This window comes from Amphiura filiformis, chromosome 9 (assembly GCF_039555335.1).
Source record: "Amphiura filiformis chromosome 9, Afil_fr2py, whole genome shotgun sequence".
Lineage (NCBI taxonomy): Eukaryota > Metazoa > Echinodermata > Ophiuroidea > Amphilepidida > Amphiuridae > Amphiura > Amphiura filiformis.
The window spans coordinates 50,454,737-50,474,706 of NC_092636.1; the positions used below are offsets into that span (position 1 = coordinate 50,454,737).

General features: G+C 38.4%; 1 protein-coding gene across 1 annotated transcript in view; it reads right to left on the reverse strand.

Moving 5' to 3' along the window:
* Nucleotides 1-19,970, reverse strand: part of LOC140161110 (sodium- and chloride-dependent glycine transporter 2-like) — a 43,808-nt gene that overhangs the window by 5,295 nt on the left and 18,543 nt on the right. The window contains 5 exon segments of the mRNA XM_072184509.1: nt 1,027-1,139; nt 2,010-2,077; nt 2,079-2,132; nt 3,488-3,591; nt 7,254-7,388. Of these exon segments, the coding sequence (XP_072040610.1) occupies nt 1,027-1,139; nt 2,010-2,077; nt 2,079-2,132; nt 3,488-3,591; nt 7,254-7,388 (474 nt within the window).

The window sequence follows — 19,970 nt, forward strand, 5'->3', positions numbered from 1 at the left end:
AGAAATAAATGTTCTAAAATGTGTCCTCAGTGGAGCCTCAACGGGTCCGTAACGAACCAAAAAGTTCATAAATGCCAAAAATTGTTCTACAAAGGGTTAAATAACACTTCGAAGAACCTATGGGTTCTTCCAATTTAGAGACCTTATACCTTCATTTCTGAGGAACTTTACTTACGGTAGATCACAAATTACTTTGTATAATATGAAATTAATAAGCAAAGAAATATACTATTTAGCTCTTTTGTTAGAATTTTTTTCAGCCTGTGTTGTTTGACCAATGGTTTAAAAAAATATATTTTCATTGCAAATATCTCTAAAAGAAAAACGCCCAACATAATCAACTGCGTTATTTTTCAATAGTGGGCCCTACATAAACTGGCCTCAAAAAGAAACTTATAATTTTTCACAAGGTCATATCTTAAATCCTCTCCATAAAAATCAACAAAAATTGCACACAGGATTACTTCAATACTCTACTCTAAACACATGTCAGTAACCAAGCAGTTGTCCAACTGACACAACAGCAAAATGCACTAACATGGAAAACCTTCCTGGACCAAAATTCACAGCCCAACGGATTTCTTTTGTTGGGTTCCAATTATTCGCCTGTACATGAACAAAAATTACACACAGGATTACTTCAATACTCTACTCTAAACACATGTCAGTAACCAAGCAGTTGTCCAACTGACACAACAGTAAAATGCACTGACACAAAACAGCTTCCGGGACCACATTCACAGGCGAATAATTGGAACCCAACAAAAGAAATCTGTTGGGCTGTGAATTTTGGTCCAGGAAGGTGTTCCATGTCAGTGCATTTTGCTGTTGTGTCAGTTGGACAACTGCTTGGTTACTGACATGTGTTTAGAGTAGAGTATTGAAGTAATCCTGCGTGCAATTTTTGTTCATTGTTATGGAGAGGATTTTAAGATATGACATTGTGAAAAATTATAAGTTTCTTTTTTAGGCCAGTTTACATACACGTATAGGACTGTATTTCTTAGGTCGGTCGGGGATACTTACTTGGCTATCGAGTCCTACCATAAGCAGCATAAAGAAAAACAAGAATGCCCACACCTGTGGCACTGGCAGTTTGGCTACGGCTTCAGGATATGCTATAAAAGCTAGACCCGGACCTACAGGTAAAAAAACAGGTATAACGATTTAATAATAAATAACAAAATATCATTAACATAATTACATTGTTATTATATTTCTGTCACACTGCTTATAATGGAACCAAAATGGCCCGGATTGTTCGTTAATTCATGAATTAGATTATTACATTGCATGACTCTCCAAGTTCTTATAAAGTCTTCTTGAAAGCAACTTTTTCTTCATTTGTCCTGGAGATGATAAGTCGAACAGGGAAGAGTAGTAGGACATACGTAACCCGCAGATCGGACTGTGTTTATAATTGAAGACAGAATTAAAAAGACTAGTTTTCGTATGACGTAACTGTCAACCAGACCAAAAATGCCGTACTGCGCAGGTTAGCAACCAATCACGCCGCACCTTTGCCCTGACGTCAGACGCAAACTAGTCTTCAATTATAGTCCAGCTTTTCAGAAAGTGACCTTCGCATGAAGCAAATAGCTCAAAGTTGGTACGCTGGATCAAAAATTACTTTGTCATGTTGTCACGCTGGATTTTGCTTGCTTGTTTGTTTTTGTTTTTGTTTTGTTTTGTTTATTTTTGTTTGTTTATTTTTGTCGCCAGATTAAGGTTACGAGTTACGGGTCCTATTATTTACCAACTTGTTCACGCAAACATTAAATGTCAATTGTTAAGAAAAAAGTTTCGCATCAGGAGCAAATGGAAAAAGGCAAAGCATATACGCAATTTTGTTTAGTTTAGTTTTAGGGCTATGCGACATGCGAAATGATTGGAACCTGTTTCAAGAGTATAATCTACGTGATTTCATGCAGTATGTTGCATTAAAATTCGTAAAATTGAGAAAAAAAATTTTAGTACGCAAAGTTTATTTTGTTACAAATTTTCTTTACCACTTGCTACAACGTCTTCTATTGGAACTTGAGAATCCCATGCCATGAACCCAATAACGGAAAATATGAAATCCTGAGAATATACTGGTTAATCCACACGATATAGAGACGAATAAAACATCCCTGAAAAAAAGAAATGAAAATATCAAGAATTCATTATCAGCAAATATATTATTGAGATATGAATGCGCAGAACCTGCAACTATATTTCGAATAATTATTTGCCATTTGTTTATTATGATGAAAATTGACAAAAAGATATAGAGGCAATAAAACAGGTGATAGGTTTGAATAGTTGTGGAATCGAACTAGGATATGTCCTCTTAGAACAGTCCTCCATGGCTGCCATTTTAATTGTTGTACCATTCTGTTTGGTTTATTGTTTTGGGTCTATTTAGTACAAACAGTAATGATTAGGCTCAAAACAAAATTAACACGGATGGCATATGAGCAGAAAGGTTTTGGTAGAATAAATTTGACACATTGCTAAGATGATGATACCGATATCCATAAGGCCGAAATTATTGGGGGCATAAGGTTATGGTACTAGGCACATGGCCATCACAATTACCCCCCCCCCCCCCCTCCCCATGTTCAGGAGCCACTAATATAATATGCTGTGGCAAAACAATCACATGCATGAGCAGGGAGTTCAATACGGACCTATTACTAGGCGGTTACCCGTATTTCGCGGTTCTCGGCTGTCATGGTTATTGGCTTTTGCCGATCGGAAAATCAGGGTATGCCCTTATAGCGGTTCTCGGCTGGGCGCGATTACCTGGCTGATGGTGACTGTACTCACCAAGTTTCATTGCCGGCCCATGACAATTTTTTACTAATTTGACCTAAGATGGCCCCTGGTGACCCCTAAATGACCTTCCCAAAATGTGGCTCTAAATGCCCATAAGACAGTTTTTAGTAAGACCTCGGATGACCCCTGGGTGACCCCAAAATGACTTTCCAAAAATTTGGCTCTAAATGTTGACTGTGCTTATATGACAGTTTTTGCTAATTTGACCTCAGATGACCCCTGGATGACCTCGGGTGACCTTGACCCACTAACCAACTATACAACTCGTTCTGTTTGGAGTCAATATGCACCCACCCAAATTTGAGGAACGTGCGATCCCTAGTCTCCGAGAAAAGGGGCGGACAGACATACAAACACCCCGACAGACAAACAAGAAAACACAGATTTCGGTGAATTAAGATGATGGGCTACCTAACCTAAGGATGAGCATCACATAACTACCTGAAAATATTAGCTTTTTGTTCGGGGCTTAGTTGAAGTCTTTTTCATGGTGTTTCGTGGCAAATGTTATAGTTCTGTTTGTGGCAAAGGAAAAAAACACACGTAACGTTGGGCTTCATCCCTGCAAAGAACAAAAAACAGTGTGGTAGGATTGTCTTTAGTAATTAATATAAACAACAGGTTTTTAGGAGCACTGAGTGAAAAAGAAAATAATACCATTACTTACCTATAACAATTATTTCTAAACTTATTGTAGCTGGCTAAAGTAAGCACACCACCCCATCCTGCTGTAAAGGAAAAGAACACTTGATTGGCTGCTGCTTTCCAAACCTGTCAAAATAAAAATTTAGATAGGCATAAAAGTCAACAAAACGTTGGCGATATAAAGCAAAAAGAAACATGTTTACTAGAATTACGGACAAAAAAAGGTAAGGTACCAGTTATTTTCACTTCTGTATATTCTAAACAAATGCAGATAATGTCATAATTTATCGATGATCGATGACGTCCTATATTAAACGTAACAGGTTTGGTTTCTCGGCCGACCCCCTTCCTCCCTGCCAGAAACGTAATCTTGAAATGTTGAAAATTTTGGGTAAAGGTATGCTAAAAGGGGTATATATAATCATAGGGTTACCGTACCCCTACCCTACATGTACTATCCCTGTGATGGGTAAATAAAAGTACGCCTATACTCAATTTCTAACACTTTCTCAAACTTGATAATATAATTATATAACATCGTTTACGCATAACCATGATGATGTCTCAAAATGGGACCCAAAATACATGCATAGGGCATAGTTGCATCTGGATTCCCGTATTTGCTCCCGTTTTCGAGATTACCTGAAGGACTAAAAACAACCGGGACTCCAAAACAAGCATCCACAATACATATAGCATGTGTTTTGGGGACACCGTTTTCAAGAATACCCTGGTGCAAACCTTGAAAACGGGGCCCCATGAAACAAGAATAATGGCCCCAAAACTACCACCCCTAATTTGGGGTTCTGGTTTTTTTTTTATCCGAGTTAGTTGGGCCTAGTTTACGGACACCCGGTACCCGCGGGTACACCATGAATGATGACACGCTTTTAAAATGTAGGCCTACGCATAAATGTAAATAAACTGACACAAATCATGTCAAAAATTTTGATTATTTTATTTATTTTATTAGTATAACGGTTTACAATATTTGTTTTTGATTTTTTTTAAATCAACATTTTGATGCGGAAAAGCAAACAAATATATATTGACATATTCTTCATCAGACCGATGTTTTTTACGAGTATTTTTACCCCCTCCCCGGCCCCCCTAAACGAAACTAGTTTCGTTTATAGGACGTCATCGATCTTTTGGTTTGTTCCCTTAGAACCATCAGCCAATAGTGGCATCTTTTTGTTCGGATTTAAGACATTATTCGTTGAAGTCACATTACTTTATTGTTTCGGTCTTAGTATTATATTTTTCCAGTTAATCATTAATATTTGAAGGCTATTTGAATTATAATATTGCCATCACATAAGCCAGCAACACTCTGTTTGCACATGTCTCGTCCAGTAGCGTAGCTAGGGGCAGGGGGGGGGGCTGACAAAAGATGAAAGAAAAAGTACCCTCTGACAAAAAATGAAAGAGAAAATCTGGAGGGCAAAGGAAATGAAAAGGGCAAGGAGCCCATTTTCACCAAAATTCACCCTGATCATGGGCCAAAATAGTGTAAAATACAAAAGTGTCACAGTAAAGCCCTTTTCATCCCGATCAGGGGCAAAAACACTGTAAAATAATTTTTAAAAAATTGCGCGCTACACGCGTACATCTCTCTTACAAACAAAACCGGGTTTTGTATTGTATGATGCAACTGCAATTTTTTTCGTCTGTGCCCCCGAAATTGTATTTTGCCCCCGTCCCCTCCCCCGACCAAGAAAGCTGGCTACGCCCCCGGTCTCGTCCTGTTTGTCTGCACTTTGTCCTGTCCACTGTTTGTAGCAAGTTTTCATGTTTATTTACTTTGCATTCTTTTAACGAGCTTTGCTCACTTTTAGTTTTCCTACCAATGAATTGTTTTGTACATTTATCATGTTATGTATTATCAGTGAAATAAATTGAACATTGAACATTGGACATTAAATAATAGAACATTGAAATGGTGATTTTGTTTTTATCACCGTTTCTTTAATTTTCAACCGATTGCAACAAATGAGGTATTCAATCAGAATTAAAGGGTACAAGTATAGCTACTGGTTTTAATTTTGACATAATGTGTCGTTCTTTATAGGATATACTGGGGTAAACATATAAATAGTAGTTTAATTATTTTACTGTCTGTGATATTAAATTGTTGTAGGCCTATAACTCCTAAATCCATATCATCACCCTGTTACGATAATTGCCTTTTTTGTAATTTTGAGAACAAAGTACAAAATATGGTTCAAGCATGCATCAGTTACGTAATCACTCTTAATTATTTCTGATAATTCCTTTTAATTTGTCTCATTATTATTTTGTGTGTGCAAGGATCGTAAATAAATAATTATGTTTAAATGACAATTATCGTATAGCAGGCTGACGATATTGTAATATAATTGCGCACGTGCACATTAAGAGTTATTTTCGTTGTATTTTTGTAATACTGAACAAGTAGAAAACATTTATCTGAACAAGAATATAAAAGACGTTCGCATCAGCACCATATCTAAACTGGCCTCAAAAAGAAACTTATAATTGAATATATGAATACAAAACCCACCCAAGTCCATACTTTGGCCAAGTTGAGTTAAGCATGGGAAATTGCTGCTATACATAGGCCTGTCATATGTATGAAAGAACAACTCAAATTCACCCTCTGTGTCTATTGAGCATGTGAAAAATAGCATATAGGCCTATGAAAGAACCACCCAAGTCCAGGATTTGAGTCTTGTAACACATTGTTTGAAATCCAGTATGTATAAAAGTCCACCTTGTAACACATTCATTGCTGAAGAGTGACTTTTTTGAAAAAAGTGGGTTTAACCAAGGAAAGTGTGTGGTTTATATTACATGGCAGTATGCTTATCAACATTATACATAAATGTGTGCTTTATTTTGTATTATCTTACTAGTGGTAATCTCATTCCAACATTGTGGTCTTTGTATATGATTCAAAAAACCACCCAAGTCCAGCATTTAAAACGAACCCCCACGAAGTCCCTGAAATGATAATCGTCATACCTAATACAGTTTAACCCACTCATTTGCACGTTAAACTTACCATATTGACCAGGTAAATCTAACTGAAGGAATTAAAATGATACACAGGTTTTTTTCTCAAAATCACGGGCCATGGACTTGGGTGGGTTTGAATTCATGTATTCAATTTTTCACAAGGTCATATCTTAAAATCCTCTCCATAAAAATGAACAAAATTATAAGTTTCTTTTTGAGGCCAGTTTATAACTAGATATATTTTGAATGTGATTTACTGACATAGAGCTGCTGGATATCACATTAAACTCAAAAATGTCCCTTCAAATTCAACAGTTATTGACAATTTTGAGTTTCAACAGTTAAATAAAATAAATAATTGTAGATATTTATATAGTTATTCAAGACTTTATATAGTGCTTTATGCCGTAAACAGCCTCAAAGCGCATTACATTATTCCGCCGTCATTGGAATATATCGGAATCACGTTTGCTGCCTACAAATGGTGCAGGGTTAATCAGTACAACGACTGCGACTACCCCTAACAGCTTCCCATTGCACCTGGGTGGGTGAAGCAAGCGAGGCAAAGCGCATTGCCCAAGGGCGCAACACGGTGGTGGAACGGGGACTCGAACCCCCGCACGTCGAGCAAGCTCTTAGATTATGAGTCCCGGTATGAGTCCAATGCCGTATAACCACTTGAGCCACCGTGTCCTATTGAAATGTTTTGAGGAAAGTAAAGATCTGACTCCAAGAAATATCTAGCGGGTCAGCATAGAATTCAGTGGCGAAATTATGCAATAGAGCCTTACCTTAACACTGAAGAGTTTCTTCCACACGGGCCTGATGAAAAAGAGAATGCCATCGGCTGCTCCTGGTAGGGTTACACCTCGTATGAGTAACACAAACAACACCACATATGGAAATGTCGCAGTAAAATACACCACCTAATGCAATAATATAATGAACAAAATTGTGTCTGACTTTCATTCAAATTTACTTTGCAAGGTGTTAAATATTCGGAGTCTGTGAAAATTAGTCGAGACAACCCAATGAAGGTTTCAAATTGGTTACTGGGAAATAGGATTGGAAGGGCAATTGTCACGAAGGAAATAACATGTAGGCCTATTGTATGAAGCTCAAAACTTGAGTATGTGCCACTGGCGTAGCGAGTGGGGGGCAGAGGGGGAGACACGTGCCCTGGGCGCCACCCTTAGGGACGCCGAATTGACCAATTCAGCATCGATTCTGCGCCCCTCCAATTCCAAGCGATGAAAGTCCAAATGTTCGCGCATTTCAGCACAGAATCGTTTGAAAGATCAATTAAGACCGATTCCAATTCATTATAACCACAAAATTAATTAGTGGTAGGCCATATTAATTTGTGCAAATTTGTGCAATTATTTCAATAGGGGGGGCAATCATTGCGTATCATTAGCCCTGGGCGCCACCCCCTAGCTACGCCACTGAAAAAAATTCAAAACAACGGTTGTATGGAGTTGATTCTGAACTGAAGTAAAAAATTATTCAAAACAACAGGTGTTGTATGGAGTTACGAGTATAATGTGCATTGTTTTATCTATTCAAAATGCTCAGTGAGCACGCAAATAGAAAGTCAACTTTATAAAAAAAATGCAGCATTTTGAATAGATAAAACAATACATAGGGCCTATACTCGTAACTCCATACAGCACCTGTTGTTTTGAATAATTTTTACTTCAGTTCAGAATCATCGTTTATCATACAGTAGTGAAAAGATGTAATCTTACTATAATTCACCAGAATCTGTTTGTGTGCCAATTTGGAAGGTCATTTCGAGGTCACATGGGGTCATCTGAGGTCAAATTAGTAAAAACTGTCCTATGGGCATAAAACTTGGTGAGTAGGCCTACAGTCACCATCAGCCAGGTAATCGTGACACCCGAGAACCGCCAAATACGGGTAACCGCCTAGTCTTCCTACTATAATTCACCAGAATCTGTTTGTTTGTGTGTTTGTGTATCTGTTTGTCTGTCCGCCTCTTTTCTCGGAGACTTGGGGTCGCGCGTTCCTCAAACTTGGTGGGTGGGTGCAGCTTGGTATGAGGAAGAACGAGTTCATATTTTTTAAGGTCAAAGGTCAAGGCCGGGGTCAAGTCCAATTGAAGTCTAATTTTAAATTGCCCCTATGGAGCTCAAACTTGGTGGGTGTGTTGACCTTGGACTAACAAACAAAAGTTTCCACGGTGACCTTTTCGTCAGACCTACGGTTAAGAGGTCATAGGTCAAAAAAGGTAGAAATTTCAAATTGCCCCTATGGAGCTCAAACTTGGTGGGTGGGTGGATCTTGGACTAACAAACAAAAGTTTCCACGGTGACCTTTTGTCAAACCTACGGTTAAGAGGTCATAGGTCAAAAAAGGTAGAAATTTCAAATTGTCTCTATGGAGCTCAAACTTGGTGGGTGTGTTGACCTTGGACTAACAAACAAAAGTTTCCACGGTGACCTTTTCGTCAGACCTACGGTTAAGAGGTCATAGGTCAAAAAAGGTAGACATTTCAAATTGCCCCTATGGAGCTCTAACTTGGTGGGTGGGTGGATCTTGGACTAACAAACAAAAGTTTCCACGGTGACCTTTTCGTCAGACCTACGGTTAAGAGGTCATAGGTCAAAAAAGGTAGAAATTTCAAATTGCCTCTATGGAGCTCAAACTTGGTGGGTGAGTGGACCTTGGACTAACAAACAAAAGTTTTCATGGTGACCTTTTTGTCAGACCTAGCCAAAGGACACACCCTGATTCTGAGATCTGCGAAAGCCAATAATTATGATAGCCGAAAACCGCGAGATACGGGTAACCGCCTAGTTACTATAATTCACCAGACTCTGTCTGTTTGTTTGTTTGTGTGTCTGTTTGTCTGTCCGCCTCTTTTCTTGGCGATTGGGGGTCGCGCGTTCCTCAAACTTGGTGGGTGGGTGCAGCTTGGTATGAGGAAGAACGAGTTTATATTGGTTAGTGGGTCAAGGTCACCCAAGGTCATCCAGGGGTCAAATTAGTAAAAACTGTTTTTCTCTGAGACTGGGGGTCGCACGTTCCTCAAACTTGATGGGTGGGTGCGTCTTGACCCGGGACAGAACAAGTTTGTATTGGTTAGTGGGTCAAGGTCACCAGAGGTCATCTAGGGGTCAAATTAGTAAAAACTGTCATATGGGCATGAAACTTGGTGGATAGGTGCATCTTGACCTAGGACAGAACAAGTTTGTATTGATTAGTGGGTCAAGGTCACCCAGGGGTCATCTGAGGTCAAATTAGTAAAAACTGTTTTCCGCCTATTTTCTCGCAGACTAGGGGTCGCACGTTCCTCAAACTTGGTGGATGGGTGCATCTGGACCTCAGACAGAACAAGTTTGTTTCAGTTAGTGGGCCAAGATCACCCGAGGTCATCCAGGGATCATCTGAGGTCAAATTAGTAAAAATTATCGTATGGGCATGAAACTTGGTGGGTACAGTCAACTTTTATAGTCAAATTTTTGGAAGGTCATTTTGGGGTCATCCGGGGTCATCTAAGGTCAAATTAGTAAAAAATGTCGTATGCGTATGAAACTTGGTGGGTACAGTCACCTTTTAGAGTCAAATTTTGGAAGGTCATTTTGGGGTCATCCAAGGTCAAATTACTAAAACTGTCATATGGGCATGAAACGTGGTGGGTACAGTCAACATTTAGAGCCAAATTCTAGAAGGTCATTTTGAGGTCAAAAGGGGTCATCTGAGGTCAAATTAGTAAAAACTGTCCTATGGGCATAAAACTTGGTGAGTACAGTCACCATCAGCCAGGTAATCGCGACAGCCGAGAACCGCCAAATACGGGTAACCGCCTAGTTTTATTAATTCCAAAATATCTAAATATGGTCATCTATCATTATAGTTAATAAGAATCTTGTCATACAATGAAACGTGCCAGTTGTTGATTCTTCTGGAACAACAATAGGTGTTTACGGGCATCGTCAATTATTTAATTAGTATTGTCATATTTGAAATAAAACTTTGATTACCTTAGCCAAATGGCATTTGGCTAAGGGTCTCTTTTTCTTAGATTCTGGTTCTTTCTTTCTTTCTTCTACCAATCGTATAATGAGCCATCGTAGCCATATTCGTTTGTCAATTTTGACGACATTTGGTTATTATGACTATGGGGGGTGCCACAAATGTCATGTGAAAATGTCATGCGCAAATGTCTTCTCAAGGTTATTATAGCCCAAAACGTGTTTTTCACTTAAAATGCTACTCATTCCTCGTGACATTCCTAGTGATTATTACTTTAAGTGATTAAGGGTTGGCGCGATTTAAATCAATTGATTTAAATCATGATTTAAATCACGATTTAAATCAAATGATTTATTTTTAATCACTGATTTAAATCAACTTGTTCAGTTTTTACCATTTATGATCAATTTAAGTTAATTTCTATCTTCAATTGACTGTTTTACTTCATTTGTAATGCTTCTACACCTTTTGGATACAATTAAATACCTCTATGATGTCATTTTATCTATTGCTAAAAATCATTTTCAAGGTGCAGAATTCAGCAGGTTTTTTCCCATGATTTAACCAAATTTTTTCATTGAAATTTTCACATCTAAAAATGTGTTTTGATATTTTGTAAATACCTGATAGGATTGTGCATAATTATGTCTAGCATTCCACTGGTCTCTTTTGACTTTATCATAGGGTAAAGCCAGGGGCTATTTTAGGCGGAAAAAGTCACTGCACGTTGGCAAGACTGCACGTTGGCAAGACAGTGCAGTTACATTCGCCACAGTGGGCATTAGAGAGGGGTGGTAGCCACCCCCAGGTAGGTGGTATAGGTCACGCGACACGTGACGTACGAGGCTGACGAAGATACAGGGCTGAGAACCCCATTCAAAATATACGGTTAGCATTTACAAATGGAAAATTGACATACTTACAGTGGGGTACTTTTTCGAACCCCAACGGTTTTAGAATAACATAATTTTGCTTGGACACCACATAAAAAATTTAGAATTGTTTGTGAAGATTTCATGATTATGTGTTAATCCAATGGCGACGATTCTTTTTAAAACACGCGTTCAAATGGTCGCGCTAATTGACTACTATAATTACTTCACCGGAACAAATTTGCAATCTGACCCGGGGGGATCACTCACATAAATGGTCTGTACGCATGCGTGACCAAAAAAACACTAAATTACCTTATTAAGGGGCTAAATTTGCTGGTAGGGTAAAACTCGTTTAGGGGGTGTTTGAAAAAAATTTGGTCACGCATGCGTACACTGTCATATTTGAGTGGCCCCCCCGGGCAATCTGAATGCTAAAATGGCCCAAAAGAGGACAATCATGATCTTAAAAGAGGATTACTTGAGCATTTTTAAAAATTCAAATATTCCAGAAATGTAAAATTTTATGACTATATTCGGAATCAGCATAAAGCACCAGTTTATTTTTCCATAATTAAAGTGAATTGTTCCCGATATTGAGCCAGAGGGGCTATCAAGTTCCCTAATTATCAGGCCTACATGCCATTACATAGGTTGCGCGCGTGCTTGCCTTTTGACTCTCGTCCAGGGGGCGTATATCCAAATCACTGGACCCACTACCTGCTATATCTGTACCGAGACACATGAGCGCGAAGCGCACAAAAATTTTGGATTTTAAAGGGGGGTAACCCTATTGGTTTTGGATATGGATTGTCTTTAAAATTACATAATAATATCAAATGTCTCCCCCTTTATGCTGCTTTGTGAAAAAACGAGAGCATTTTCAGCGTAAATGTGAATAAATAGCCAAATTTGCAATCCAATACCTTGTATACGTGAATTGCATTCTGGGTAGGCATGCAACAACAACAATTCCCGTTCGTATGACGAATGCTGACATGCTGCAATGCCCGGCCCGTATTGAACGGAAAATATTTGTTTTTTTTTTGGTTTTTCGTACCGTTTCAGAAAAAAGGAAAGAAAATATATTTCCCTTGCAATATGTACATTTCAAATGAATATAAAAAAGTTTGGGTTAAAAATGGAGAGGAAAAAAACCTTCCGATACCGGGTTTTGAACCGGGTACCTCTCGGGTAAAAGAACGGCGCGCTAGCCAATTGAGCTATTTCACCAACTGAAATAAACAAGGAATTGTTTTAATTATATACGGCGGACCGTCTCCTCAGCACTTAGCGTAGTTCGCTTTTTTCTCTTCCCATGATCCGAAGTAATTTTTATTGTTTACAAACTGGTATACCTGTAAAAACAGCTGTGATTCATGATTTCTCCGGAAATACATCGACTTGGAGCGTCAAATTTCAGGATAGTAATGAGAAAAATAGTATCTATTATGTGATACCAAAACCTCATCAACAATGAAAAAAATCGGGGGATGATGCTGTCGATCGGGTTACGGACCTTTAACGCTAATGGGTTCAAATTAAAACGATTCATGCCTCAAATCGGAACATACAATTTAATTTCGACGTTCTATTCATAAGTCGCTGCACATTTATATTTAATCCCATAACTGTTCGTTTTGATCATTATGTACTGTTTATTTTGAGGTATTTTATCACTTTGAACCAACGACAATATCATCAAAATGAATAATTTCCGTTTTATTTTAACAAGTAACAATTGACAAGATTACCCATTTCATTTTGTCAATATTTTGTTATGTCTCTCTCTGAGAAGATAAACTACTCAAACTTGATAAGTTGACAAGAATCTTGTTAGCTTGTAGCTGCAACGTCTCTGAATTGTTGTTAAATGGTTTATGTAATGATGTGGGGGCGTAGTGGTCCGCGACAACATGTAAAGTGTGCTGAGGCCCAGGTGGTGTATGACGTCCATTCCCTAAATTCAGTAAATTTTCATCGTCAACCGTGTAATTGAATGGGATTATTTTGAAATTTTAAAACGCTTGAAATATCACAAACAAATAGGCCTATGTTGATAAATAATATAAATACAAGCTAAAACCGTTGGGGTTCGATAATGAACCCCACAAAACTAACCGAGTATATGGAAAATGCCATACGGCCCGGGCGGTTTCAAGAGTTGCCGGCTCGATCATGTCATCCGCCGCCTGCTGAGGCCTGTCGATCAACGTCTGGGCGTTGTGCCTTTGCGTAGCGCACTTGTTTAAATAATAAAGGAGATAATCCGTGTACCCAAGCGAGACTGACTACAATTTAGGGAAGGCGATAATATTTTGTGCCTGTCTTATTATAGTATGAATACCTTCCTCGAGTCAGTACTTTAGATATTGTTTTTTACTGAATCTCTAAATGCAACTGTGAGAAATATATAAAAGTATACATTTTTAGAAAGGAACTGATGCAAGGAATCCAACTAGCATAACAGAATGAGCAGTTAATGAGAAAATTTGATTTTACTTGACTGGCTTTAGGAAGGTATACGGACAATATGACATTTTTGCGCGAAGCGCGCTAAAATGTTCAATTGCAGACCAGTGCAATTGTGCAATTTTACTCTATTTTAGCCCCCCCCACCCAAAAAAAAAAAAAAGGAAGATGCCCATGACCAGGGCTATTTCGTGCATGTACATGTAAAGTTGTGCACAATATGACTACAGAACTTTTAGAACTCCCAAAATCAATACACGGTTTCTTCACTTATGCATTTTCTACAAATTTCAGTGTCATCGTTTTGAACTAGGCTACATGTCGATTTTTTTTTAACTTGACGTTTTATGGCCGCTGTAGCGTTGGGTGTCGAGAGATATATAACAGTGGGGAATATGTGACAGTATCGTAAATGGAGAAATAGCCAAAAATCTGCCGGGTGATTTTTTCACAATTTGCGTTTGTTGTGAATTTGTGATGCTATTAATGTTAAAAGTATTGTCTGATAGTTTCAGACCCGAATATAACTGGCATCTTGTATTTTTGAGACATTTTTCAAGGTAATTCCTACTCTCAACATTGTCAATAATATTTTGAAGGCCGATATCTCAATTTCCAATTTTATAATACCATAACTTATGAACTCAATATCTTCGCTTAGGAAAGTCCGATTACATTGGGGAAAACGGCATTGAGGAGCAAAATATCTCTATATTTAAGACATGTGAAAACCTCAAAATTGATAACCTGCCCAAAAGTGTCTGCTTTTGACATGACACGTCACATATATGTCTTTCTTTTTAAGTGTAGATGATGTATTATTTTTTGTCAATATTTTTTATTGTCATTGTCAATTTGTTATTGGCATATGATGGAGTATATATTATGTTTTATAAAAAGTTACAGCTCGCTAAAAGTAAACATGCACACCGGTGTACAATGTCATAAAATTACAATCTCTGTAAAATGTTTATCAGAATTCTTTTTAATGCCTAGCTGCAGCTCGATAAAGTACACAGCTGGTTTACTGAACTCAAGTTAACCAAACGGTATTATGCTTTAAAATTTACAGCTCGATAAAAGTAATATACACACATGTGTATACAACGTCATAAAATTACAATCTCTGTCAAATGTTTATCAGAAATTTGTTTAATACCTAGCTGCAGCTCGATAAAGTACACAGCTGGTTTACTGATATCAAGTTAACCAAACGGTATTATGCTTAAAAATGTTAATTATAATACAAAACACACACACACAACCCCCAACCCCCACCCACCACCACCAATCTTGAAACAATCTCGAGAAATTTTGAACAAATAAGGCCTACCACTAATTAATTTTGGTTACTAATAGTTGAATATTGGTTTTAAAATGTTCTTTCAATTGATTTTGCAAGCTCGCGAAAATTTTGACTTTCATCGCTTGGAGGGTCGCAGAGTCGATGCTGAATTGGTCAATTTGGCGCCCTCCTAAGGATGCGACACTGCCGAAGCCTACGATTTCTTGAAATATCTTACAGTCACGTAAATTCTCAAAATGTGATTGCAAATTGCAAAAACAAATTTTATTACAAAAAAAATTAAACACACTTTTTATGAACTAATCGTCTAACAGCGTACAGACAAATCACCCTTCTACGCGTATGTATACGCCCAGCCGGATTAAATTAGCGAGCGCGATTCGAATCTGCCGCTGCAAGTCTTAATTTTCCTTGAGCATGGTGAGGATTTTGCACCTCTTTCACACCAATTAAAGGAAATTTTGGTCATAAATGGGTCCAAAAGAAGAGATTCAGATCAACTACACTGAATTTATTATTATCTGTCCTGCGTGCAATTAAGGGGGGTAATAGTTAGGGGGAAAAGTTCACTTTGGTGACCACTCTCTGGCTAGTAAGGTTTGACGATTGATTCGACTTCGATGGACCATTTAGAAAAAAATAGCCACCATGTCCCTCGCGAAAATCCCGGCATTTTTCGCTAGAGGCCAAAATCCAAAATGGCCGCCGCCACCATTTTGTAAATTTAAGTTTTGAACCAGAGCACCTATAATCATGCACAAAGACACTTTTTCGGATATGTCGAGTACAAGGATTCCGATTCTGACATTAGTTTGACATTACGGCATCATTTTCACCCAGAAATCCAAGATGGTGGCCGGCACCATCTTGAAAAATTTAGTTTTGAACAAGAGGACCTTAAATCGTGCACAAAGACACTTTTTGGATAAGTCGACCACAAGGATTTCAAATTTGACATTACTTTAACATTACGAACTCATATTTCCCCAGAAATCCAAGATGGTGGCCGCCGGCAAAATTAAAAAAAATAAGTTTTGAACCAGATTACCTAAACTCGTGTACAAAGACACTTTTTCTGTTTATTTGACCCCAAGAAATCCGAATCTGACATTAATTTGACGTTACAAAATAATTTTTGCCCAGAAATCCAAGATGGCCCCCATTTGGTAGAGCGTAAATGTGATTTTTGAATGAGAGCAGAAGCATAAGTGTGTCATTTCCGCTTATCTGGGGTTCATGTCCCTTATATTGGGTTTAAACTGCCTTATCTTGGGTTTACATCCCTTATCTAGGGATAAGGCGCCTTACCTGTGGTTAAGACGGCCTTATCCTGGGTTTACGTTCCTTACCTGTGGCTAAGATGCCTTAACCTTAGCATATCGCAGTCTAAACCCAGATAAGGCATATAAACCCCAGATAATGCGCCGTAACCCCAGATAAGCGACGTAGACCCCAGATAAAGCAGTCTAAACCCCAAATAAGGTGCCTTAACCCTAAATAAGGAACATAAACCCCAGAAAAGGCATCTAAACCCCACATAAGGTGCCTTAACTCTAGATAAGGGTTGTTAACCCCAGATAAGGGTCGTAAACCTCAGATAAGGCATCTAAACCCAAAATAAGGCGCCTTAACCCCAGATAAGAGACGTAAACTCAGATATGGCAGTCTAAACCCCAGATAAGGCGCCGTCTGGGGTTTACTTCTCTTATATTAGGTTTATGTTCCTTATTTATGGTTAAGGCGCCTTATTTGGGGTTGGGACTGGTTTATCTGAGGTGTACGTCCCTTATCTGGGGTTACGGCGCCTTATCGGGGGTTTAAACTGTCATATCTGAGTTTACGTCTCTTATCTGGGGTTAAGGCGCCTTATCTTGGGTTTAGATGTCTTATCTGAGGTTTACGACCCTTATATGGGGTTAACGACCCGTATCTAAAGTTTGGGCACCTTATGTGGGGTTTAGATGCCTTATCTTAGGTTTATGTTCCTCATTTAGGGTTAAAGCGCCTTATTTGGGGTTAAGACTGCTTTATCGGCGGTCTACGTCCCTTATCTGGGGTTACGGCGCATTATCTGGGGTTTAGATGCCTTATCTGGATTTAGACTGCGATATGCTAAGGTTAAGGCATCTTAGCCACAGGTAAGGAACGTAAACCCAGGATAAGGCGCCTTATCCGTAGATAAGGGATGTAAACCCAAGATAAGGCAGTTTAAACCCCATATAAGGGACATGAACCCCAGATAAGGCGGAAATGACACACTTATGCTTCTGCTCTCATTCAAAAATCACATTTACGCTCTACCAAATGGGGGCCATCTTGGATTTCTGGGCAAAATTATTTTGTAACGTCAAATTAATGTCAGATGCGGATTTCTTGGGGTCGACTTACCGGAAAAAGTGTCTTTGTACACGAGTTTAGGTAATCTGGTTCAAAACTTATTTTTTTCAAGATGGCGCCGGCGGCCACCATCTTGGATTTCTGGGGAAATATGAGTTCGTAATGTTAAAGTAATGTCAAATTTGAAATCCTTGTGGTCGACTTATCCAAAAAAGTGTCTTTGTGCACGATTTAAGGTCCTCTTGTTCAAAACTAAATTTTTCAAGATGGTGCCGGCCACCATCTTGGATTTCTGGGTGAAAATGATGCCGTAATGTCAAACTAATGTCAGAATCGGAATCCTTGTACTCGACATATCCGAAAAAGTGTCTTTGTGCATGATTATAAGAGGGCGCACCACCAAATCACTCCACGATTTATGTACCAGTGAAATTCGGTTAAAATAGTCCACCGCTTATTTGAGCTTGTTTCGGCTTTATTTTCTAAACGTATAGTTAAATTTTGCCCGCTTTCAGCTCATTTGCTTCCGACAAGTATATACATGAAGAATTCGGAGAAAAAGTCCCAATTTTTTATTTCAGAGTTGAAGATCTGGCGCGAATTTGAACAACGTCCGGTTTCCAAAATTGAGTGATTTTTTAGGGTTAAATTTGCACAATTTTTCTTTGCGGCAAAATAACAGAAAAAGTCGGTGGTTAGCAATATATTCCGTTAAAAGAATAATATTCTACACATGATCAGCTTTAATCTGATACCAAGCTTTATAGTTGAAATACGTAATTCAAGTGCCAAAACGAGATCCAAATGTAGGCCTTTTACCGTGTATTTCAATGGGCGCGTTTAATGGTGGTGCGCTCCCTTATAAGAGGCTTTCAAGATGTGTTACTATGTTCGCGCTTCTGTACAAAAGACATCGAATAAGGGCGGAAGTCTTAAAAAATCAGTTTATTTCAGTCACAAATGCTTTAAATAACTTTTGTGATTAATTTTAGGAACATTTGTTTAAAAATTTACCCCAAAATACAGGTCTCTGACGTCAAGAAAAGCATGAAAAATCGCTTTCGTGAGTGCTTTTGCTGTAAATTTATACCAGATCAGAATAACGCATAAAACTTGTATTTTTGCTTAAATTGCCAATATCAGTAGGCCTTGTTTTGAAGACAGAGAAGAAGAAGGGGGGTACTTTGACATAATTAAGTAAATAGGCCTATATTAAAGATATTCAAAACATGAATACACACATTTTGTACTTTTCTCAACTAAAAATTTTAAATTAGAAAGTGTCCTTTTGCATCAATCATTCAATTTTCTGTCCAACCTCTGCAAAACTCTGCATGTTGATGAACATGATGAAATTTGGGTCTTTTGGTGATTCCGAGCTGAGTTTTAAAACATCATTTCTTCCGAACGGAATGTCGCAGAGGGATGAAATTTTGCAAAATGACTAGAAACTATCTCTAGTTTACTTTAAAAAGTAAAAATTTGGATTTTGATAACTATTGACGTTTATAAGAGGGCGCACCACCAAATCACTCCACGATATATGGACCAGTGAAATTCGGTTAAAATAGTCCACCGCTTATTTGAGCTTGTTTCGGCTTTATTTTCTAAACGTATAGTTAAATTTTGCCCGCTTTCAGCTCATTTGCTTCCGACAAGTATATACATGAAGAATTCGGAGAAAAAGTCCCAATTTTTTATTTCAGAGTTGAAGATCTGGCGCGAATTTGAACAACGTCCGGTTTCCAAAATTGAGTGATTTTTTAGAGTTAAATTTGCACAATTTTTCTTTGCAGCAAAATAACAGAAAAAGTCGGTGGTTAGCAATATATTCCGTTAAAAGAATAATATTCTACACATGATCAGCTTTAATCTGATACCAAGCTTTATAGTTGAAATACGTAATTCAAGTGCCAAAACGAGATCCAAATGTAGGCCTTTTACCGTGTATTTCAATGGGCGCGTTTAATGGTGGTGCGCTCCCTTATAGGTGCTCTGGTTCAAAACTTAAATTTTCAAAATGGTGGCGGCGGCCATTTTGGATTTTGGCCTCTAGCGAAAAATGCCGGGATTTTCGCGAGGGACATGGTGGCTATTTTTTTCTAAATGGTCCATAGAAGTCGAATCAATCGTCAAACCTTACTAGCCAGAGAGTGGTCACCAAAGTGAACTTTTTCACCTAACTATAATCCATGCGTGCAGTACGTAATCGTTTCTAACTGGAATTTCTAACAAAATCTTGTTCGCGCAGCTCTTGCTTTTTGACTCTCGCCCACGCTGGTGATTGTTAAACACGGCACGATCGAATCGGCCGTCATGGATATGCAAGAGCTCACATCATAATACCTATGATACAATGCACGGGGACTTTGACTGGTTGTACGCGGTCTGTTGCTCTTTCGTCTATGCTCTTATTTCGTCTATTGGCAGCGTTTTGGCCCGTTCTACTGGGACAATTGTGCGCGGAGCACGAGAAAACTTTCCATTTTAACCCCAAATCAAGGTGATTATGTTGTGTAAAG